We start from the raw sequence: 24,999 nt of genomic DNA on the forward strand, positions 1-24,999 counted from the left end.
AGCAGTGCGCTTAGGGAATTTTGGCCTGATCGGAGAGAGTTCCAGGCTGAAGGCTGAGCTGACAGTGACACATAGAGGTTTCTCAGAATGCAGGAGAGACACATCTCCAAGTCCCCACAGAGACGAGCTCAGGCTGAAACTAATACCAGTTATTGTAGCTATGCACCCTAGTTTGCTGTGTGCTCTGTCCCGTATATCCTTCTATTAACTGAGTCTGACATATCCATAAGGATGATGGAAGGGCTTGGCTTTTCACAAAGCCGTTTCCTGTACTGAATTATAATGCTTGGAGAAGGAGAGCAGAACAATGAGTTTGATCAAACGTGAATGGATGTGAATGTGTGTTCCAGAGCCGACCATCATCACCAGCCTGCCATCTACGCTGGATGTCACCGTGGGAGAGAGTGTGGTCCTGCCCTGTCAAGTCAGCCATGACCCATCTCTGGAGCTCAAGTTCACCTGGTTTTTCAATGAGCAGCTCATCCATTTTGGGAGCCAGGGTGGATTTTTTGAGAAAGTAGGAGGTGTAAGTCTATAATCCCAAAGGGTCTCTCACAGCCAGTGAGGTTATCAGGCCTCTGATTTTTAAACAGGCTGTTATGTTGTGAATGCTACATTGACTAACATTCAAGGATTTGTATAGAGCAGAGGAGCAGAACTCATATTGCCACAATTATGATAGATTTTATCATTTTTGGACATTTTCACTATTTAGAAATTTTGCAGCTTGCTGAAAAATACAGTTACTGTTCAGAGGTAAATGTGGCATTTGTCCTTGTGTTTCAAAATATGTTTTAATGCACAACACTTTGACAGGCATCTGTCAGCTCTGTTAATTGGTCCCAGGGGTGAATTTATAAAATTTTGGAAGGGTGGCCAGGCTGGGGCACAGACTCAGAGAGGGGTGGTACATTTGAAATAGATGTAAAAGATAAATTAAACCCCTAGTTCTATGAAATAAAAAAACATACATTATGAAGACTCAAATTGTTTACTTTGTGTAAAAATAAGACACATTGTGCTTTCTTTAGCTAACGTTAGCTGTGCTCCTTATTCACTCCTGCCCAGGGACGCCACTACTACACAGTGGTTTCCCTCCACTGAGGAGAATCATACCAAGTACTCCACAACAACACAGTTGGAGAAATGAATGCAACTATCATGCTTCATAAATGATATGAAATAAAACTAAGTTCACCAATATCAGTTATTAAGTACCAGAAAAATGTTAGTTGTATTTAAGTCAACAGTTGCAATAACTGTTTTTCATTTTTCATTCATGAATGCTGAGAATCAACACATTTTGACTCTAACAGGGGTAGCACGGAGGGTAGCCAAATTCTGGGGTTGGCCAGTGCCACCCCTGACCCCCCCCCATTGGCTCTGCCCATGACTTTTAGAAACAGCAGCTGGTAGCAGTTCTAACCAAGAGTGCTTAACGTTAGCTCCACACATAGTGAGAAATTGCTTATTAGTGCCTCAAACCGTCAACTGTGGTAGTAATGTTACCCTAAAAATAAAAATAATGTTAGCACAAATGAAAGAAGGAGCACAGAAATAATGTATGAATTTTACCCACAAAATAAGCCACTCTATCTGCTAGGTGTGTAACATTAGTGCAAAAATGCATAGGATACCTGTACAGGCAAAGTGCAAGGCTTCACTCACAGCTAATGTAAAGTAATGTAGGCTTTATCTTGATATCAAGATTTATTTATCCAATCACTAAAACGAGTAGTTGATAAAGCACAAAGAGCTTACAGGGAGGTTCCTTAATGTTTTCTTATTGTGGTATTTATTTTATTTGTATTTTTAATTAGTGCCATTGTGCTCTTTAAAAAAAACTGTTACATAAAAGACCTTGTTTTAATTTTGAACTCCCTTCAGACAGTGTACTGAATAAAAGTCGAAATGTGACTGAAGATTCATTGGTACATCAATATTATACTTCTTTTAGTAGGTTCATAATAAATTCAGCCACAGTGCAGAAGGAATGTTTGTATCAGGTCTATTATTTATGGCCAGAAAATTGCTGTCTGTGTTTTTTTTTTTTAAATGAGCTTTACATATGCACCCTGCAACCAGTCTCAGTCATCCACTGTATACTTTTAACAGTTTGCAGTTTATCTTCACATGCCTCTTTTTACCTAAAAAAAGACTCCTTTATAAACTGCATGGATAAAGAGGAAAATTAATACAGCACTGTCATGTCTTTCCTGTTTCCTTTATGATTCAGATGATTCTTGTACTGTAATTTACAGTCTAAATTATTGTCTACACTAACATTGATTGGGCTACATACCAGCCACTCCAGAGAACTCTTACTGCTGTGTCAAATTTATGACTAAACCTGCTCTTCTCTATTGAAATGGTCATACGGGGAGTAGAAACTGCAATTAGAGATGGAATAAAAGGCTCCCATAAAGAACTATTAGACTAGCTCCTCCTTTACAATGTATGAAACCGCTCTATTCCACAATCAAAATCAAGCTATTAGAGCAAACACATTTCTGTAATTACTATATAGTGATAGTTGTGATAAAATAAAAGCATGTAGGGAGGCATTTCTCTGTCCTTCACAGAATACGGAGGGAAAGACTGCATGAGAAAACAGACTTATTTTTCAAGATACACATAAGATCTTTGTTCAGCTGCCTTTGCTCCCATGAAGCCAGAAAGTCAGTATAGTTGTTGAATTACAATAGCTGGAGGCTTATTGCTTATCAAACTCTGCATGTGTGTGTGTGTTGAATGACAGCAGCATTCGGCAGGAGACATTATGATCCGAAACATCCAGCTGAGACATGCGGGGAAATATACGTGTGCCGTGCAAACAAAGGTGGACAGCATCTCTATTGCTGTTGACTTGGTTGTCAGAGGTAAGCTGTAAAATTGGGACTATAAACTACTTGAATGGTCACTATGAATGGTCATACTTCAAATGAAAATGTCTACTGACTAGATACTTGTTTATAGGGATGGGACAATATATGGACTTTAAATATATCACAATTCAAAAACGTCACAATAGGTATTGCTTTGTCTAACAATGTACTGTATATATATCATATGTTCTCCATTTCAGATTTTTTGTAAATAAGATAGAACATTGTCAATATATATAACATACATACAATGTTGTTTTAGTATGTGGACTGCCTGATCATATGCCAGTGTTTAAGGTTTTAAAACAGTTAAATAATTTTCATTTTTAAATAATCTTCATCTGCTACTGAAGAACCTGTTAGTGATTAATGTTGACTGTGACTGGTTATGCCTCACTGGTGAAGATATAAAAATACTGAAGAAAGAATGAAAACCATGACAAATACAAATTTCTTTCTTTAAGGTTTAAAGGAAATTTGCTGTCTAATTAGACCAAATATCTCCCAACAGTTTCACACTGAACTGACTTCGCTACAGTAGCCGCAGGTGCTAAAACCACTGTGACTCCTTGTACTATCTTCCCATCTCTTCCCGATTTACATTCCCTGCCCTTCCCTCCTCTTCCTCCCTCCTCCGTCTGTCTCTCTTATCTTTCTCTCCTCATTCCGGCTTGGCTATACCATCTATCAGGTCCCCCAGGGCCCCCCACCAGCATCCATGTAGAAGAAGTGACTGATACCACAGCCTCTCTGTCCTGGAGGCCTGGTCCTGATAATCACAGTCCAATTACAGCATACACCATCCAGGCCAGGACACCATTTTCCCTGGGGTGGCAGGCTGTCACCACAGGTAAGCTCTCTCTAACCAGCCGTGGCTTCCTCCAGTCACACAGAGGGGGCCACTCGTGAGGCAGAATGAAGAGTGCCTTACCTGTGAGAATACTGGAGATGTCATTTTTCCCCCCAGCACCAAATGGTACACAATTGTTGCGTGACCATTGGCCAACATTTTATGTGACTCTTGGGAATCCTGAAACATGGATGCCATACTAATGATGAAGCTTGTTGTCAGGGCTGTAATTTGATAATATAGTTAAGTGATAGCGCCACAGCATTTTTTCCACATATCCTCTTTAACGGGGCCCTTAGAATCCACGCATGACTGGGATAATGTGCTTTTGTCCCGTATTGTATATTCTGTTCTATTGATATTTTTTGAATTAAGGACACTTTGATACAAGATAATTTTACTGGCTTCATTGATTTACTGCATCATGATCATATATTTGAAACAAAACTACATTATGTCCTTGGCTTGCACATAGACAAAACTCCTTCCTCAAAATAAAAAAATTGACTTTGTGTCATTTTTAGTGGAATTACCAAAAATTCTTTCTATATTTTGCTCGTTGCTTTAATTCCACTTTACATAAACAGTGTTTAATATCACGCATGCTTTATTAAATAAATATTGCCAGATTGGTAAGTTAATAGTTGTTATATTTCTTTACATGTGATTCTTCTGTTGTGCTCTCTTGTGTTCTTGTTTGTCTGTGCATTATGTGTCCTTGTGAGGAATTACACCTGTCCTATGTACCTGTGGTGGAGTCCTACTAGGCCTGTCAGCCCTGGAGGACAGTCTACTACTGATGCTAAGCTGACACACACTTAGAAAACACACACAAACACACACATCAACAAAGTTTCTTGATACTGAAGGGGCACCATGTGTTTTATGCCAGTTCCTGAGGTGGTGGGGGGCCACCGGCTGACAGCTACAGTAATAGACTTGAGCCCTTGGGTGGAGTATGAATTTCGAGTCCTGGCAAGCAACACCATCGGTACTGGCGAGCCCAGCAAGCCATCTAAACAAGCAAGGACAAAGGGAACCTGTAAGTACTGCATGAGCAGAAAAACTTTGAAAACATATATTGTCACATTTCCTTGTCCTTTCAAAACTAATTTAATTGACTTTATTTCCTCATTTTCATTTTTTAGAGAAATATGTTTATATGTTTTCTTGCTGAGAGTAAGAAACCGATACCACTCCTATGTTTGTCTGTAATATATGATGCTTAAATTGCTTAGCTTAGTTTAACATAAAGACTGGAAGGAGGTAGGGATTAACATGACTGGTAAAGAAAACGCAGACGTTTCAGCATAGCTGCCTTACTGAAGAAGGCGGCCAAGAGATTTATGAGTTTAAAGCTTAAGAATAAAACTTAACCTGAGATAAGCTGGATTTCTGAATGCTTAAGTTCAAACATGTCAAAAATTTTACCTCTCTCTGGCATTTGGGAGTAGCAACATGGAAAGTGATTACATGTGCCTTTTCAGCACCATGTGAAGTCAACAGAGCTAAGCTGATCTGTCTGCTTCCTTTAGCTCCAAAGGTCACACCAGCTAACGTGAGTGGAGGCGGTGGTAGTCGCTCCGAATTAGTCATCACATGGGAGGTAAGCAAGCTTGTTCAGGACCCCTCTCCCATGGAGCTGGGAGCCAGACGTTATTACTCTCCATGGATCTGGGCTTCTGTTTCATTAATAACAGCGGAATGGCTTAATGTATGGCATTTCATTTTTAAGAACAGAGAGGCAATAACTGCTGCTGTCACCCTGGGGGAGAGAAAAATGCTTTTGAGGTTTCAATAAGATAATTAGGCTCAATGGCTCCTTCAGTGTCCCAACATTGTTTCCCTTTAATTTCTTTACTTTTTACTTTCTCTTTTCCATCTTTTTTCTTTGTCTTTCTTTATTCCTACAAAGCCCTCCCATATCAATCCAGCTTAAAAAGCTAATATTTATACAGGCTGCTCAAAATCATCAGACCCTGCTGTGAAACATTTCACACAATCAGTGTTGATGTTTCAGTATGCAAGAGTTCAATTAGTCTAACTTCTGACTAACAGAGATGCTCTTTCACCTCAGCCCTGGAAAATCCTGAAGCAGTTTCTTTTTGATATGAAAGCAGGAACAGAGTGTTGCATTTTTAATTTTAACTTGTGCTTAAATAAAAAGGGGAACTGTATGCTGGCAATTTCTATTTGCATAGTGTCTAGTTTAGTTACATGTGTAAAGAAACACAAAAAACCTTTGTAAAATATACAGAATTATTCAATTATATACTACAACAACAAAATAAACGCATGGTATGTACAATACATCTGTCCACTATTGTACATACAGTATGTCCATTCCTCATTTTGTCTCAAAAACAAATCTGTGTGTAATCACACATTTGTAGATTACATGTTTAATTTTTTTGTTGTTGTTTGTTTTTTAGAAACAGAAAATCTATTCAAATCACAGAAGAGTGCCTGAGTGTACTTATTAAGTGTCATGTAAAGAACATAATGTAGAAAGCCCAAATAATGTTTCAGTGTGTTACATAGAGGTAGAAAAAGAATGCTTATTAAACATTTACAAAAAACCTAAATACTTGACATTATATTCTTTTTATTTTGATATCTTACTGTAAATAAGATGAATATGATTTTTATAATGTGCAATATCAGGAGATCTTGTAGCTACTAATACAATTAATGACATATTATAAGTCCCTGTATTTGCATTTAAAAATTGTTTCCAATAAATAATGTAATATGGCAGGTATTTGTAAGTCAGTCCATTTCAACCATAATGTGATATCTTACTCTAATAAGCAAAATATTATGGCCCCCTGGATTAAAAGCTTTTGATAAATGTAAAAACAAGATCACAGCATATTCATTATAAGTATACTGTCAGGAACTCACCAGTCTCCATGATTCTCTGGGGACTGTGACTTATCCATAATAGATATAGAACACAGTCTGTTCATCCATTCTTTAAAAAAAAAAAAGACATGTTTTTTGTAGTGAGAGTGTATCATTTAGTTGACAGTAGTGCAGATAGTTGGTTTATTCACTAGAATGAAGTCTGCAGCTATAAATATACTGTACGAGGCATATTGTGGTCTGGACAACCACTGAATTTATGCTTTATCATGCTGAGTGCTCTGTACTGTGTAATGGATGTGTCCAGTAATACAATATAACCTGCTGTGTGTACAGCAGGTTATATTTGAGGCAAAGCATTGCTTCAAAAATGTGTGTTTAGTCTGTAGTTGTCACACTGTATAGTATATCGAATACAAAGCTTATTCATATACTAAGTGATGAAAAGCTTTAAATTAATACATGAGTATTAAATTGACTTTATGCAGAAAACACTGAAATTTGTTACTTTTTAGTTAATTAAGTGCTTAAACTGTTGTTTTTTTTTCTACAGCCTGTTCCAGAAGAACTGCAGAATGGACCGGGGTTCGGCTATGTCGTGGCTTTTCGTCCCCATGGTGCCACGGGCTGGATGCAAGCTGCTGTACCATCAGCTGAAGCATCCAGATATGTCTTTAAGAATGAGAGCATCCAGCCCTTCTCACCTTTTCATGTGAAGGTTGGAGTTTACAACAATGAAGGGGAAGGACCATTTGGCCCTGTTACTACTATCTACTCTGCTGAAGAAGGTGCATATGATCTCATGTTATGGAGTAGCTGTATTTGTTCAGCTAGTATTAATGAAGTCTACAGCTGAAGCATTCAGGGTCTGAACAGTGGCAGCAGTGATCTTGCAGCCAGCGTTCGTCTATCAGCAGTTGCAGATGCCTTACCCATACTTTTTTCTCTCTGTTGTTCAGATGAAACAAATAGCTTTGAAGTTGGTTTGATGTTCCCGCTTTGAGGGGTCATCAAAGCTCAGTGTTACTTCTAAAATCATTTGGACTCTTTATACATTTACTCCAGAGCCTGGCCGAGCGCCCACCAGGGTCCGTGCCAAGAGCCTCTCTGCATCCGAGATTGACGTTTCATGGAAAGCTCTGCCCTGGAATGCCAGCAAGAAAAGAGTTCTGGGGTATGAGGTAAGCTACAATGACAAACCTTGTATGTGTGTGCTACCATTGGATGCAAATGTGTTTGTGTGAGCACATGTGCAGGCACATGGCAAATAATGCTGTTGAATCTTGTTCTCTTCTATTATTGATGAGTATTTCATGCTCATGCACCTTGGGCAAAGGAGATAATAGCTTGCTGCATGCATAATGGTCTAGCCCAGTCCCATGCCTTTGGGTTTAGGGTTTCTTACCTAAGTACTGTAACCACCCTGATTAGTGTACTGATGCAATACTCTAGGGAATAGAACATTTAGCTTCTAATCCACACAACAAAGCAGCTTCAGACAGTGGCGGTGCACTAATTTAGGTCTTGGCATTTTAATTCTGCTCATTATTGAAATTCAGGATGTAAACAAAGATGTTGTATTCATACTCATATTGCATAAAGTGCCAGAATTATAAATTGTGACCACTCAAAGTCAACCGAGGAGCCAGGCCTGAGCAAACCATTCCTGTGAGGAAAGACAAATTATATTTGTGCTGTCAAGCGTGCCAGCTATTTCGGCCCTGACAAGCGGGGTGACAAAGAAAATCTGTTATCACTGGAAGTTGATGGCAGGGGATTTTTGAGGATTCTGCACTTTTTTGTTTGTTTTCCATTTTCCCCCTTTGCATATTTGACCTCACCCTTTACCACATAACTTAAAACATGCCACATCTTACAAACACAACTGAGGTGTGTAACTCACAGTGAGCAAAAAGGTGCACAGGGTGACATGCTGCTAAAGCTTGTTTTCAGACCAGTTCACATCATCCATCCAGTTGAGTTCACATCCCCCTGTTTCCAGTTTGCACTTTATTGGCAGGGTGTAACACAAAGCTTTTAAGGTGTCCTTCATGTTTTCTGCGTTCACGTCTGTGGTTGTGCCCTGTTGCTTTTCAGCTGAGGTACTGGAGTAGAAGTGAAAAGGAAGACACGGCCAGCTTGCAAAGGACGGTAGGGAATCAAACGTCTACTATTATCAGTGGGGTGAAAGGCAGCACCACATATTATATCTCACTGAGGGCATATAACACTGCTGGAACTGGGCCTCCCAGCACCACTGTCAACGTTACCACCAAAAAACCACGTAAGGGTCAGATTTTTACATATATTTCGTTAACTAACTAGTGGTCAATCTCTCAATAATGTTTTTTCTCCCCTTAGCACCCAGTCAGCCACCAGTTAAAGTGATGTGGAACACATCAAACTCCAAGATTATTCTGAACTGGGAACAGGTCAAAGCCCTGGACAATGAGTCAGAGGTCACTGGTTACAAAGTAAGCACCCATTTGCTTGGCTTAATTAGAAAATTATGCTTGGTGTCATTAGGGGGTGTGCAATATTAACAATATATGATCTGGATATTTTCTTTTCGTCGATAACGATAAGAAGACGATATTCTGCATCCTTCAAAAATGTACTTGTCTTATCTTATATTGTACAAGGTCACTCTTGTTAATGCAGTAGCATATTAATTATTGCTGCTTACCAAAGATTTAATGGAAACAAGATATTTAAGAAAAATAGTTCTTATTTATTTACTTAAAACTGAAGCATTAAAGTAAAATAGTACACAAACATTGACATTACTTTTGCAGAATGAGTCTGCTAAAGTTTACTGAGCATGTTTTTGTGCTGGTAAGTTGGCTGGTTTGGTCCTCTTGTCAACAGAAGACTCCCGAAGCTTGTCATGTTCTTCTTATTCTGTGTGGTGCTTAGTTTGCAGATGGTGAAACAAGCTGTTGAGTTGTCTTTACAGCAGCTGATTTTTTCTCCATCTTTTTAATGCATCTTTTGAGCAACATTCATCTTTTCAAAGCCAAAACACATCAATGTGAATGAGGATGATCCACATCTAACAATTAACAATGAAAATTTCAGGGCTGGTGGTGTCTGTACTTTGTCTCCAGGCACTGGTTGTTCAGTCATTTTTTTACTTTGTTAATGCATTTTTAGGCAGCTACGCTAGCATAACGTTTGGTGCGTGACCATGGACACACTGTGTACACTCTAAATGCACACACACAGTAGTCTATCCTACTTGGTTTCATGAGGCAGTGAATGTGTGGACCCTCAAGGCGTGTTTTTGATCGTTTTATAAAGTGAGCCACACACTTGAAAATGTCAGCTCACACATCATTTAAACAGCTATTAGGATACTATAGTAGATAGTACATATCACACACCCCTGGTTGTGACTTCTGTCTCTGACTTGCCTCGTCCTCAGGTGCTGTACAAGAAGAATCGACACAGCCGCCCCAACGTCATGGAAACCAACACCACATCTGTGGAGCTCGCCCTGCCCACTGATGAGGATTATATCATCCAAATAAAGCCGTTTGGAGAGGGAGGGGAAGGTAGCAGTAGCAGGCAGATCACCATCCCTAAGATACCAGGTCAGTGGACAGCTAGTGAGTGCCTCCCTTGTAGCTGAGCTGAATAATCCACTCCCCTCCTGCTGTCTTGCCAGAACAGATAAGCTATCATCATCTCCAAAGAAACAGGGAGAAAATGGGGGAAATAATGTGCTATATGATACAATTGTGCAACTATGGCCTCTATGTGACACTATAATGCAAACATGGAAAACTGAAATTCTTTAGAGTACAGTACTTTCAATATCTTATTCTTCTGTTCAAGTAACAACTCTCATGCATTTTTTGGAAATTAATATTTTCAGCTTGTAATTACTAAAGCGGGGTGGAAAGGCAGCTGAGTAAAGAAGTAAAATGTCAAAAAGTTTGTGTTGATTCCACTGTGAACAGACTAACAGCCTTGTTCTTTTCAATACTTTTTCAGGCCCAAACGCAGTCGGCTCAGCATCCAAGGTCTCAACTCTATCAGCTCTCAGTACAATAGCACTGTCTTTCACAGCGCGGACATCTTTATGACAAACAGTTCCCAGCAGACATTGCATCTGATTTGGAGACAGATCTATGGCAAAACGCAAACACAGCCCACTCTGGTGTAACTACATCCATTCATTTAGATTTTTAGAGGCAGAAGGAAGACACTGACAAAAAGAAATAAAAAATACCCCATTGAGATGACAGGGAAGGAGTCTCTTTCAGAACCCAAGTAAAGGAGAGTGACCGATGTCGTGACTATGTTGTTACCAAAGCAGCTTTCATAAGAAAAAATTAAAAAGAAAAATGTCTTATATGCATCTTTTTGTATGACATGTTGGGCTTTTGTAGACTTTGTTCTTTTAATCAATTTGAAGTCAGTCTGGGCTTATTGGGACAAGGACAATGAAGTGCATGGCAAACAACATCATCAAATTTTCCAGTCTGGAGCTTAAGAACATGATTTGACAGTGCACCGTTTATGTTCCAAAATAAAATAAGACTTTGGTTGTAAAAAGACCAAAGTGAATGAAACAATTTATTGTTAGATCTCTGCATTGTTATTTCTGCAATATTTTAAAAATATTTCCCTCAAGGACTGCACTGACATGTTGGGTGTTTGTCATTACTGGTCATCATATCAAGTGCATGAAGGGAGGATTAGCATATAAAATCATGTCTCAAGACAGCACATGCTAATGCTTCACATTTTACTAAAGTGTTAATATAGGCAAATTTGTTGATTGTAAGTGGATTTGAGTAATTAAATTTTGTTATATGTGTCATGAATCTGCAGAAAATAAGACTATCTTAACTTCAAGTTGGCATCTTATACGAGACAATGCTAACTGGTGCTAATTACAAAAAGGATAGATTTGAATTTTTGTCCAAATACTCACATACCATAAGTACACTGAAAGAGCAGATTGTAGTTCAGCCAAACTGTGTGAGATGGGGGACAAAATCCACAGGCCTTGTTCTGTGCAAAAAGCCCACTTAAAGTTGAGCTAAAGCTAGCATGAGGTTTTCTAAATCAAGTGGCTTTCTTACAAAGTTCCATTGTTTTTCTCACAAAACCTCTCTGTGTTTCTTAAATAATTCTTCTTGCTGAGTTGCGGGAGAACGATAGGTCCTGGCTGTCCCATGTAGATTTGTTGCTAGGATAGCACATCAACTACAAACCTGCTGTACACATTACTACCCAAACAAAGATACCCACTTGATTCTGTTAACTGAAGATTGCTGAATAATACTGGGAAGACTGCACTTCATTATAATTGCACTTGAAAGGGATTGCTCCACAGCCAGTCTGGACAAATGGGAGGATTGTAGCGACCGGTAATTTTTTTCCTCATACTTATGACATGTGAGAAAAATATGCTGAATGCTTAACACATCAGCATGCATTGTTTTTGGTACCAGTCCTCTTGGGTAAATTGACCAAGAACTCCTAAATATTTGATGAAGTCACTGAAGTAATCCATGTGGTAGTTATTGATCGTGTACCAGAATTAGCACCATGCTGTTATTGGAGAACATTTTACCTGGCTTTCTCTACCATGGCCACTGACCTGCACTGGTGACCAGACCCTTGTGGCTGTCTCATGTTCCCCGTTCTTTCAGTTAGCCCTGTGTCTAGAGCTATTCTTTGCCTTCTGTGTGCCTCATCATATGTTCAAAATCCTCAGGTCCTTAAAGAGCCTTAACTTATCATATGTATATCAAAAACAATAGAAACAGAACTATAAAGCAGCTGCGGTGATGTTTACATGCTGCTGTGTCGATAGATGTCGTATGTGGTCGGGATCGAGGTGGGGGGCAGCATCCTTGGTCCTATATGCTGAGGTTACTGAGGTTAGTTTGAATGGCATTCTGCTGTTTCGCATGGGATACTGGCAATATATGAGGCCTGGTGCATTTTTGTAGGTGTGTATTCTTAATAAAAGACAATGCTGCTGATCTTTTCCTTTTCTCATAGTCTCCTGAGGCCATGTGGGACTGCTGTGCTGCAGAGGTACAGTGCAGTCTGTATGTAGCTTGTAATCCAGTTACCTGTAAGTAGTTTGTAGTACTTTGAAGGGAAGTGTACTGTAGGCTACTGGGTCTTGCTCAGAATCATGCATCAAGAAATGTGTAATATACTGTTTTGTACACTTCAAATCATTTATATAAAAGAACCTTTCTAAAGAGATGATTTACTTGGTTTTTATGTAATAACTCTGTTTCATACTGTAGCTAGCTGTTGCTCAGCATGACTGTACTTTGTCCTCTCTCTTCTGTCCATCTGCAAACCGACTGAATGGCTTTAGGAACATGCAAGGTTCATCCATCTGATAGGTTTGTGTATACTGTACAGTATGTGTACCATGACAGGCCCATGTCTATGCTTCTGCCTCAGTCAGCCCCTCTGAGATGTACTGGTCCACTGTCCATATACGCTCCACATGAGGGTTTCTTTGGTTGCTGTTTGTTGTTTATACTGTGTTAATAAAGATAATTGATTTATAGAACAATGTCATGCTCTGTTTGTCCTTCCCTCTATATACACCTACTGTATGATTAGGCTGACATAAACAAACTTTCTACATCTGTCCACTTCATACAGTCTAATGCTGAGTAAAACAGATCAGCCTCAGAGTTTAAATTCTGGGAAATAATTGTTTTTTGTAAACACTGTCTTAGATGTGTGGGTTTCCATCTAAATATAGCACAAAAGTTTCTGAATTTTGAGAAAATCTGCAAAAGAAAATGAAAATCAGTGCATGTTTCCCTCCAAACTGTAGGAATTGGTTCATCCAGATAAACAATTGGTGGCACAAATTTTCCAGTCAGGCACCATGAAACCACTGCAGAGGACACAACAGGATGGTATAATTAAAAAAAATACCAGTCACACCTCGAATGGTGAAAAAAATGTAGAAAATATGATGGAAAATTCATGCATTTCTGTTCATTGCATGTATTAATTGGAGGAATGTTACAATCTCCTCATCATTGCTGCTGTTTTCCATCTCTTCAGGGGATCTTTAACTCATACTTATCACCTTTTCCACTTTTGCCACCTTAAAAGTGCACCACTATTTTAAATGGCATTTGTTCAGAATACAACCCCAAATCAAAACAATTTGGGACGGCATGCCAAATCAAAATTAAAACTGAAGATAGTGATGTATAAATCACTTGTGTCCTGTATTACATTGCAAACATACATACATTTGATGTGATACCTCATCAATTTTATTCTTTGTTCAAAATAAACTCTCACTTCAATTCTGATGCTACAACACATTCCATAAAAAGTTGGGGCAGTAAAGCATTTACCACGGTGTGATGTTGCCGTTCCATAAAAGACATTTACAGACTGAGGACATCAAGGTGTCATTTTGTCCCATTCTGCCTCCAAACAAGTCTTAAGGCTTTTCAGTCATGCAATTTTTATTTCAAAACATGCTACATATTCTCTGTTGGGGACAGGTTGAGACTGCAGACAGGCCAGTCCAGCACTCACACCCTTTTTCTCCACAGTCAGGCCAGGGTAATGTGCAGGATGAGGTTTTGCATTGTCTCATTGAAATCTGCATGGACGTCCCTGGAGAAGATGTCGTCTTGAAGGCAGCAGATGTTGTTTCAACATCTCTGTGTATTTTTCAGCATTAATGGAGCCATCACAGAAGTGGAAGTTACCTTTGTCAAGGGCACTGACACAACCCCAGACCATGACAGACCCTGGCTTTTTGCCTTTTTTCTGGTAAAAATCTGGATGGTCCTTTGTCTTTGGTCCGGAGCACACAGCGTCCATTCCTTCCTGAAATACTGATTGGTCTGACCACAGTACACGTTTCCACTGTGTGATGGTTCATCCCAGATGCCTCCGAGCCCAGAGCAGTTGACTTCTGGACACTGTTGATCAGAGAGCTCGGTCATCCAGCTTAGACTTGTGTCCTTTACACACTGAAATCCCTCCAGATTCCTTGAATCTTTTAATTATCTTCTGCACCATAGAGGGTGACATATCCAAATCCCTTCCAATCTTTCTTTGAGGAACATTCTTTTTAAATATTTCAATCATTTTCTTGCACAAGCCTGCAGTCCGCAACCCATCTTTGCTCCTTCTCCTGGATGCCATGTTTGTACCAAATCATGATGCAGTCACCTGTTGACATCACCTGTTTCAAATGGAATCATCATTTCATTGTTTTACCTCATTACTGGCCCTGAAATGCAGCCGTCCAAACTTTTTTTGGAATGTGTTGCAGCATCAGACTTGAAGTGTTTATTTTGAACAAAGAATAAAATTGATGCGCTATCACATCAAATAATGTGCTGCTGTGTTGTTTTCAATGTAGAACAGGATACAGATGTTCCACACATCACTATTTTCAGTTTTAATTTTGATTTTACATACCGTCCCAACTTTTTCTGATTTGATTTTATACAATCAAATGCTTGACAGATAATGCCTAAAGTTTGGCTACACAGTTATAAAAAGGTCTAGATAAATAATTTGCCTTTATTAAAAAGTACACCAGTGATGTGCACTTCCATGATGTTGGTGTACATGTGAAAATCTATTTAAAAATAACATGGTCCCTCACTTCCCATAATTCAATTCAATACAGTTAGATCCTCCATGCCCCAGAAACCGCTTGTGTCACAGACATGTTTGAAATACTGTAGCTCCAGAGCCCAACCTGAGATAACCCTGGCAATAGCAGCAGGAGTTATTTTCAGGCATAACAAAGCTCCTCAGACAGAGAACAGCATACACCTCATTTCACAGGCAGAGTAGTACTCCCTTTGACAAGTAAACTGCTGAAAGACAAAGGTCAATGCAGTATTTTTAGACCATTCATTTAATAACACATAAATGCTAAAAAATGCTTAAAAAACACATGGCAATTCCAAAACTGTGTCCTGAAATGATAATGGAATTTGTTTGTCTAGTTTAGAAATGCACTAGGTGGCACTAGGAACACACAAATAACAAGTCTACACCATTGTTATATGCATTTTGGCCACAAGATGGCAATACAAAATAACTTCATTTTCCCTTTGTTCCACTACAATAACACAGTAATCCTTCATTACTCTGATATTACAAAAGCCCTTTATTACATATAAAGGGACATTTTTAAGCTACAACAATTTTTCCACAGTTGCACTTACTCATTGTTGTTAACTAGTCAAAGTGAAATCCCTCTCCCTCTTTTCAGAATCAGAGACAGTGTTTGAATCATATTGAGACATTTATTTATGCATGTATGTTTTCCATTGAGACTGAATGCAAATACAGCAAATACACACCACCAAGCACTAGGGGAATGTAGAGCAAAAGCAAGTGGAGAATTGAAGGTGGAGGCTAAACAGCAGGGGCAAAAAGCTTATATCCATAATGCTGATTTTCTATGTTAATGGGGCCAATAAATGCTTTCATCTCACTGAAAACTAACAGACTTCTTTTTCACTACACTTTCTTTTCATTCTTTATGAGACTAGTGTTTCACTTTCAAGAAAGCTCCTCCTCCCCATGAACTGAGAGGAGTGGTTGTTTCTATGTCTACCTCGTGGTGGTGAACAGCACTGATAACTGTGGCTCCCACAACCACAACTCTAAACATAAGGCACCCATTCGTGTGGCATTTCTGTTACACTGCTGTTCTTCAGATCTGACGTTCTGCCTCATCCCTTGAACCCAAAAATTGCTCTTGTCGATTTCTACATAGTTTACAGGATATACACAGAAGTATGGATATTTATGGATAAATACAGGCCAGCCATCCTTCAATTCACCACCTTGCTCATGGTACACATGTTCTTTCCTGATGTCAATTCTCTTCAGTCAGTAGTGTGTTAAATACTACAGTAAAGATAGGTCATGTTTCCCAATAGTTTATGCGCTGCAAGCATGCGCCTTTACAACGGTCCAGTGTCATATGGCCGGTTAAAATAAAATAGATCAAAACAGAATATACAAATCATCCATTTGGGAATCCATTTCCACAGACACATCAACAGCAGGTCGACAGTTTCAAGTCAGAGCACGGGAGGATTATTGGACGAGGGAAACAAAGCCATAGGGGACAAGTGCTGGAAACACTCCTTTGAGTCTCACTAACTCTGTGTTATAGGTTTTGGTTACGCTTCGGTACGCATGAGAGTTCACAGTTTTCTCCCTTTAATGGACAGATAAGAATAATGGCTGCTTATTGCAAATCTCACAAGCAAGTGCGCTTCACTGCTCTGGTTAACAGGAGCACAACGATGGCGCAACACATCTAACATGAGTCTGGCTCTCGCAGAGGGATTTGTATGTATAATGTGATGCATAGTATCATATCAAAGGTCAACCAGGATATATCTTATGTGACAGCCAAAAGGTTCTGTGGATAATTATGTGTGTCACACTATGAGTCTCGTCTGTAAGGGGACAGGGAAGAAAAGCACAGGCCTCACGTACAGCACTCCTATAAATACAATTACAAATTCATACACCATAACTTAAAAGAGTTAATCCAACAGAAAACAAAAAAGTACCCATGTTAATATTGTGGTTTTGTACCTTTCAGGCAGTGTTTGTGAACATGCACAGTGATTCAACATCTACATTGCTTATTCAAGTTGCTGTTTAAAGCTGCAAAGGTCCATAGTTTGTTATGACTGTAAATCAAATGTAAAGTCTCCAGTTAAGGCTGCAAATCTGTAAATGTAAATCTTAACCAAACCTGTGCTTCCTTCAGCTCTATGCAGTGTTTTATCCTCAGTTAGATCACTGTTTTGGTTTTACAATCCACAGGTTTTGGTTCATTCTCATCACTGCTCTCATCAGCATCATTTCCACTAGCAGTTTGCAATTTTCTATGAAAAACCTAATCAGCCACCTATGTTCAGACTGCAGACACAGTTAACAGCAAGCTAAGGAATCAAGCTGCTAAGGAATAAAAGCTATAATAATACAGCCAAAAAGAGAATGAGTAATGTATCAGAACTATGACTCCAAATTAATGGCAATTTTGTTTTGCATCGGGTGGATGATTAAATAGATAACTCTTTGCTAACACATTAGCCACAACAAGTCTGTAAGGTGAGGATACCTCATTGTTCTGTTTACAGCTCCTAGTGGCCAAAAAGTCCGTTACAGCAGGTTCAAGAAATGAATGACTGAATGATTATTGACAGGGACATCACTTAATATTTTAAATCTGGAACAAACAGCAAACAGATTCCAGATATTTCAGGCACAACAAAATGACTGTAAGTCTGTCCCTCAGTTCAATGAATTTCACTGAATTGCATCACAGCTTCACAATCTGGCAAACTCTAGGTCTGCATCTTACACCCTGTAGAGAACCCTGCCATGTTTCACTTAACATCTTGCAAAGGAACAGAACAAACAAATTAAGCCCTTGTCAGAGGAGGACTTGGATATTAAAGAGCGCTGTCAGCATGTTCGCACCTGAAGACTGAAATGTCCAAAAACACATGAATAATATATCAACTGTTTCCTGATGGAAGTCAGTAAAATCAAGTATGAAAAAAGTAAAAACAGCACATTTCTGAAACAAACATTATTTATATTAAAATTTCTCTAAAAAATGTGTGAACAGCATTTCTACACGTTGATGGTGAGTTGACACCAAAATGAAAACAGGAACAGTGAAGGTGGGAAAACGAGACGAGGACAGTGATGGAACCAAAGCAGAGTTCCAGCTGTCCACTGAACTGTCCTTACATTCTTCAGTAGAGTCTGTCAACATTAGCATGTGTCCATTACTGATTGGTCCAGTCAGGTGTTTTCATGCATGCGTGTGTGTGTTTGTTTGTTTGTTTTGCCAAAGTTTCTCCAAAGGTACTCAGTCTTATAGATTTCAAATATGGACATGTCCCTATTTTTTTTTTATTTCCTCCGCAAATATTTCATTGAATCATGCAGATTATAATCATCTGATATTATACATATTTCATACACAAGCAAACACTGGACATAAATTAGATCCTCTATAGATAAAAATTGAAAAAGCTAATGAGACAGCTGTTGATTATACTGAAGGTGTCGCGGCTAAAAGGTGGCAACAACAAGCAAAAGGCTGCCTCTTGCTACTTGGCACCAACCTCCTGACCCCACCACCAGCATCGTCCCCATACTCTCACTCAACCATTCTGCTCATATATATTCATTTCATATGTAACAGTAGCACAGGGAAGATATTTATGACTTTAAAACAGAAAGGAGGTTTCAAGGGAAGGGTGCTGGGGCTGGAGAGGGTTGGGATTTAAAAACTGATTGATTCAAATGAGTCAAACTGCCTTAGATGAATATGAGAGTAAAATTTCAAACAAGTGACTCTAACAGAAGTGAATTCAAATAGTAAGAGATGTGACCAGGTTTCTCTTTCGATTTTGCATCACTCCACTTGATTAAACAGAGTAGTAACTCGTGTAATAGAAGACATTTCCTGTTCCATAAGCAGGTGGAGGACCGAGATGGGCTGGGATAGAACGAGAGGGAGGGCAGGTCGGATCAGAAGCCGAGTCACAGTTGGTATGTCTAAAGGGACTGGAGTGGTGGTCTACTGCTTCATGGAACGCAGTCTGTTCTCGTGTACACAGTGGGGGAGAGAGTCCTGTTATCCAGTTGGTGGCATACTGCAGAGCGAGGCAGGAGACCCGCGGCTGAAGGATCCTCTGTCCCCCCTTCTCAGGAGCCACCATGACCAATCAGGACTGCAGCGAGACAACAACACACACGTGTCATCACACATAGACAATGACAGTTTTTGAGCTAATGACACCCTGGTCACAGGCATAACGGCAAGAGTGAAAGAAATCTGTTTGCAGATGTTTTGCATCTTTGTATTCATTTTGTGTCCCTTTGTAGTTGATTGACTTTCCAACAAGAAATGTCACCTCAAACAGTGGTTCTGTGCCTGGCAGGCCTGTTCAGTAATCCATCCATGTACACGAGGCATACTAATCATGTAACCTGTGACTGTGAACACTTTAATAGTCACATACCTCTGCTCTCTGCTGCCGCTCCTCAGTGGGAGACTCTGTTTCCCTGATTACCACTGCTTTTGTCACCAGCATGTCGGGGTGCTGCTGCTTAGCCTCTTGGATTGCCATGGCGAGCGCCTGGGGACATAAAACATGAATGTATGCGTCATAAACCTCACACAGAAGCTTCCGGTGCCTTAAGATTTCTTGAAAATACAAGTGCAAGTCTTGCAGCCGTTCACTAATCCTCCTCTTCACCTGATGTTGGTCCACATCATCGTCTCCTGTGATTATAATCCTTTTCTCAATTCTGGTTTCTGAGTAGCCTCCTTTCACAGTCTGCAGTGGATGAAAAAACATGATTTACATCTGTCCATTTTATTTGACCATCTACTCCAATATGTTAACAAGGGGGATGAGACATTTATTTTTAGCCTTTATTTGTGCAAAACAAAATAAAGTGGGATAATCTGAGCAAAAAGACACAGAGTCAGTTATCAAATTAGCACAGATGTAGAGTGTGTACACTCTTCAGAGAAATACTTTTGGTGTGACGAGTGCATGTACACGAGTAGCGTGGCTGTGGGAGTGTTCAGGTTAGTGTGGAAATTGGCTTAAAAAAGATTTTTAAAGAGTAGAAATGGGAGGGGAATGAGGAGTGAGAAGGATATACAGCAAACTAATGAACAGGGACAGAGAAGAAGGGAAAGACCAAAAGAAGGGACCTGTAGAAACATGTGCATGTATTGACATACACTATATTGCCAAAAGTATTCACTCATCTGCCTTCACATGCACATGAACTTGAGCAACAACCGATTCTTAATCCATAGGGTTTAATATGATGTTGGCCCTTTGCAGCTATAACAGCTTCAACTCTTCTGGGAAGGCTGTCCACAAGGTTTAGGAGTGTGTTAATGGGAATTTTTCACTATTCTTCCAGAAGCGCATTTGTGAGGTCGGAGACTGATGTTGGACGAGAAGGCCTGGATCACAGTCTCCGCTCTAATTCATCCCAAAGGTGTTCTATCGGATTGAGGTAAGGACTCTTCCTGAAGAACAACCCCACATCATAATTCCCCCTCTCCACCAAGAACGACCCCACATCATAATTCCCCCTCCACCAAACTTTACTCTTGGCACAATGCAGTCAGACAAGTACCGTTCTCCTGGCAAGTGCCAAACCCAGACTGGTCCATTGGATTGCCAGACAGAGAAGCGTGATTGGTCACTCCAGAGAACATGTCTCCACTGCTCTAGAGTCCAGTGGCAGTGCGCTTTACACCATTGCATCTGACACTTTGCATTGCACTTGATGATGTAAGGCTTGGATGCAGCTGCTCGACCATGGAACCCCATTCCATGAAGCTCTCTACGCACTGTTCTTGAGCTAATCTGAAGGCCACATGAAGTTTGGAGGTCTGTAGCTATTGACTCTACAGAAAGTTGGTGACCTCTGTGCACAATGCATCTCAGCATCCACTGACCCCGCTCTGTGATTTGACGTGGCCTCCCACTTCGTGGTTGAGTTGCTGTCATTCCCACAAACAGTTGACTGTGGAATATTTAGTAGCGAGGAAATTTCACGACTTATTGCACAGGTGGTATCCTATCATGGTACCACGCTGGAGTTCACTGAGCTCCCGAGAGCAACCCATTCTTTCACAAATGTTTGTAGAAGTGGTCTGCATGCCTAGGTCTTGATTATATGCACCTGTAACCATGGAAGTGATTGGAATACCTGAATTCAATGATTTGGATGGGTGAGTGAATACTTTTGGCAATATAGTGTATGTATATTTGTAAAATAGTCAAACTATGACTTGGTTTGCGTTAGCTGGCACTCCCAGCAGCAGATTTCATAATGAAAATTATAGGTTCTATGTTATGTTACAATTAGCATTCTTTTTTCTTGTTCCTTTCCCCCCATTTCCCTCCTCCTTTTTTCTACTGTTCAGGGATGAGACAAAAAGTGGACCACAAGAAACAGTGATAGTGGGCTGACTTTAGGCTCCTGTCATTAAAGTGTAACCATGGGAACAGATAAGGTGTTACGTTACCTTGGTCACTTGAGTTGTGGTTGCTGAAGTGACACTCTCAGCCATGAAAGTCAGTGGGGACACTACAGACTCCGGCCCCTGGGTGCCAGCTTTTACCTGCAGTACATTTGTTGGAGGGGGAGTCATACACACTGAAGGATCTGCTGCAGACACACACACACTCATACACAACAGGGTCTCAATCTGAAACACGGCTTTTAAGTCTGAATGAATATGGAACAAGCAGAGCTTCTTTTTAAAGGATTTCACTTTCTTATTAAATGCAGCAATTTAATACTGCACTTCTATAAAGTTAGGGGACTCGCAAACAACTGGTTTAAAAAAAAATTTACAAACAGAAGCTTCAAAGTCCAGGACATCCTGACATTTATTTCCCAGTATGGGGCAAATTCCAAAAGCATTTCCCATAATGCAACCTGTCCATTGTGAGGCCTTTCCTGACCTTGCATTTAAGACACCACACCTGCAGTTTTTAACACGGGCTTTCTGTTTACAATTTGATTTTCAGCTATTGAGAGGGGAAATAAAAAAGTAACAATGAATTCCTTAACTTATCGCCTCAATGTTCTAATCCACATTGGCTGTTTGATAAAACTGAGTCTTTGTTATATTGTGACAATCCCGTCCTGTGGACATTCGTCTCATGGATGACAATGCTGATACAGTACAGTATGTTCCTCTCTAAAACTATTGATTTTTTACACTTATTCAGAAGGCTACCCAGTAAAGGTCAAAGATAGTAAAGAAGCCAGAGACAGCACAATGGGTGGAGTTCCTCTTTCTGCCACCACACACATACATTATATTGTCACACTGATATATTTCCTCTATAAAGATACTTACAGGGGAGCCATTTTCTTTATGAGCAGCCTCCTGCAGGCTGATGACTCCATAGTTCTGAAGAACAGACAGAAACAATCTTGAGACTTGTGTGCAGAGTCTTTAATAAATGTATAATGCATAAAGCTACAATAAAGGAACTACAGTATTAGATGATCATAAAGAGACATTACTTTGGGGGACTCAGAGAACAATTAAAAGACATAAAAAAAGTTTTTAAAAGAGTGATTAAAATTAATATGGAAGAGACCAAGATACTCACTTCCTAATGGGCTCAATTTTAATGAAAAAGCTAGATACTACTTTCTACCGGGGCTTCATAATGTATTCACACCCTCTGGGATAACTTTATGGCAAAACATAGCCCAGGACAAGGGTATGAATAATTTCTAAACAATTTCTTTGAGTGTGAAATGGAAGAAGTTTGTAAGCACCAGGACTTTTCCTGGAGCTGGTCACTGGCCAAACTGAGTAACCAGGCAGGGAGGTCACTAAGGCCAAGGAGGAGGCTTAGAACCTAATGGTCCCTCTAACGGAGTTTCAGAAGTCCTCAGCAGAGATGGGAGAACCTGCTGAGGACCACCATCTCAGCAGCTCTCCATCAATCAGACTTTTGTGGCAGAGTGGCAAGACAGAATCCACTTTGACTTGTAACAGTGTCCAGCTGGAGAATATTGGAAGAGAACCTGCTGCAGAATGCAGTGACCTGAGAGTGGGATGGTTCACCACTCAGCACGGCAACAACCTGAAACCAAAACCTGAAACAGTGGAGTGGCCCAGCCAAAGCCCAAACTTAAACCCCATAGAACATCTGTGGAGAACCCTGAAGGTGGCCGTTTGCAAAAACTTCCTATCCAAACTAAGCTTTAAAGAATCTGTTGAGGAAGAGTGGGACAGACTGCTCAAATCCATATTTGCAAAGTTTGTAGAGCCTTACCCAAGCAGACTCACAGCTGTAACTGCTGCCAGCAGGGCTGCTACGAAGTACTGAATTAAAGGCCTTGATGGAGGCCAAAGCTAAGCTAAGAGTAGAGTGAATACTCATCACCAAATTTTCAGGTCACTATAGAAGCACAACTCCACATTAATTTTTATATAACTCCACAATTTTCTGTCTTTAAGTAAACATCTCTTTGCAAATATATTCACCATATGAACTTTATAAGCCAACGGTATGTTGTTCTGCTGCCCTAAGTGGCCAAATCAAATCAAGTAATGCTGCTTTAAGCAAGTACAATCTTCTTTTTATTTGCCTCAATGAGTTACATTCTAAATTGGTGTGTATAGCCACAGTCAGAGCAATGAACTGTTTATGAACGCCATTCTCAAGCTGAACCAGTTCCTTATAACGCAGTGCGGTGCCAATGCTACCCACATGCAAAGCCAGTCAGTGCCATGCAGACAGCTGGCACGGAGCAGCAGCCAAGCCTTTGTGCTGTTGTTCTCCACCACAACACACATGACATGTCTCCCTCTGCTGGCTGAACAATGCCACTGCTGGGGATCTTTGTATGTCAATAGATGGCATCATCAGCCATTTACTGCAAATACACACACACACACACACACACCTGTGGCTTACACTGACATCTTTGAAAACTCAACACTGATCTGGCACTTCAAAGGCGCCCACTCTACATCATTGCCTGAGTTCATCCACACCATTAGCTGAATGGCTAAAGAACTGATGACATTTTAAAAGACACCTGTGGGACAGTCAGCCAGCACTCAGATCTGTGCCTCCAGAGATGAATGGGATTCGCATCTGCTTTCATCATCTTCATGAATGTTCTGTCAATACTTTAATCACTCCGTAATGATGCCATTATGTCATTTGTGTCTGAGGAATATGGGCTTTTTGTCAATGCAGCCCAAGGAAAATGCATTCTCCTCTAATCATGACCAACTGCCATGTGCTTTGCAAAAAAAATATTACAGCCTTCACAGCAATTCTATTTGTTGGGTGACTGAAAGAATTCATTTTGTGTTGTCCTCATTTCCCCTTTTTACCAAAATATTGTGTTAAAATGTAACAACATAGAGAAAAGGTGCAACAGCAAACAAACAAGTATATAGTATACAACAAATCCATCACAAGTTCAACACAAATCCAGCACAAAAAAGTTAATTTACAATACAAATTTTAAGTTAATACCTGTGGTGAGACATTTATAATGTTGGGGTGGACCTCTGATCCATTCGTTTGTGTCTCGGTCTTGGTATCGGCCCTCTTCAGCATATGGGCCATGCTCACAGCACTGGCGTCTTTCTTTGCCACAGGAGGCTGCGTGGAACACAAACGGTACATTGAAGTCAAACAGCATCAAGCAATTTCTTCACACAGTGAAGACCCCTGATGTCCTGGGGACAGCGGCACCGTGCTTATGAGGAGCCTATTGTTCAGAGCAAAGCATCTGAATAGTGTTAACTTAAAGGAACAAACTGAAATAGAGTTTTTATTTTAT

General features: G+C 40.0%; 2 protein-coding genes across 16 annotated transcripts in view; one reads left to right on the forward strand and one right to left on the reverse strand.

The window, feature by feature from the left end:
* cntn4 (contactin 4) overlaps nucleotides 1-13,121 on the forward strand; it is a 180,335-nt gene extending 167,214 nt beyond the window's left edge. The window contains exons 13-23 of one of the 2 annotated variants that reach the window (XM_020592955.1): nucleotides 351-526; nucleotides 2,759-2,879; nucleotides 3,577-3,735; nucleotides 4,628-4,777; nucleotides 5,271-5,341; nucleotides 7,154-7,388; nucleotides 7,666-7,781; nucleotides 8,698-8,884; nucleotides 8,962-9,074; nucleotides 10,025-10,193; nucleotides 10,597-13,121. In XM_020592955.1, coding sequence (XP_020448611.1) covers nucleotides 351-526; nucleotides 2,759-2,879; nucleotides 3,577-3,735; nucleotides 4,628-4,777; nucleotides 5,271-5,341; nucleotides 7,154-7,388; nucleotides 7,666-7,781; nucleotides 8,698-8,884; nucleotides 8,962-9,074; nucleotides 10,025-10,193; nucleotides 10,597-10,688 — 1,589 coding nt within the window. In that variant the 3' untranslated portion in view covers nucleotides 10,689-13,121. The remainder of the gene's footprint in view (nucleotides 1-350; nucleotides 527-2,758; nucleotides 2,880-3,576; nucleotides 3,736-4,627; nucleotides 4,778-5,270; nucleotides 5,342-7,153; nucleotides 7,389-7,665; nucleotides 7,782-8,697; nucleotides 8,885-8,961; nucleotides 9,075-10,024; nucleotides 10,194-10,596) is intronic. The other variant, XM_020592956.1, reaches the window with a different exon arrangement.
* A 2,450-nt stretch (nucleotides 13,122-15,571) lies between these two features.
* Nucleotides 15,572-24,999, reverse strand: part of LOC109955992 (band 4.1-like protein 1) — an 88,129-nt gene continuing 78,701 nt past the window's right edge. For 6 of the 14 annotated variants that reach the window (XM_020592706.1, XM_020592707.1, XM_020592700.1 and 3 more), the window contains 6 exons: nucleotides 24,690-24,818; nucleotides 22,538-22,591; nucleotides 21,695-21,790; nucleotides 19,893-19,973; nucleotides 19,656-19,772; nucleotides 15,572-19,364 (listed from right to left, as the gene is read on the reverse strand). In XM_020592706.1, the coding sequence (XP_020448362.1) occupies nucleotides 19,359-19,364; nucleotides 19,656-19,772; nucleotides 19,893-19,973; nucleotides 21,695-21,790; nucleotides 22,538-22,591; nucleotides 24,690-24,818 (483 nt within the window). In that variant the 3' untranslated portion in view covers nucleotides 15,572-19,358. The remainder of the gene's footprint in view (nucleotides 19,365-19,655; nucleotides 19,773-19,892; nucleotides 19,974-21,694; nucleotides 21,791-22,537; nucleotides 22,592-24,689; nucleotides 24,819-24,999) is intronic. The other 8 variants (XM_020592709.1, XM_020592710.1, XM_020592713.1 and 5 more) reach the window with 2 other exon arrangements.

Source organism: Monopterus albus, unplaced genomic scaffold, assembly GCF_001952655.1.
Source record: "Monopterus albus unplaced genomic scaffold, M_albus_1.0 scaffold18.1, whole genome shotgun sequence".
Lineage (NCBI taxonomy): Eukaryota > Metazoa > Chordata > Actinopteri > Synbranchiformes > Synbranchidae > Monopterus > Monopterus albus.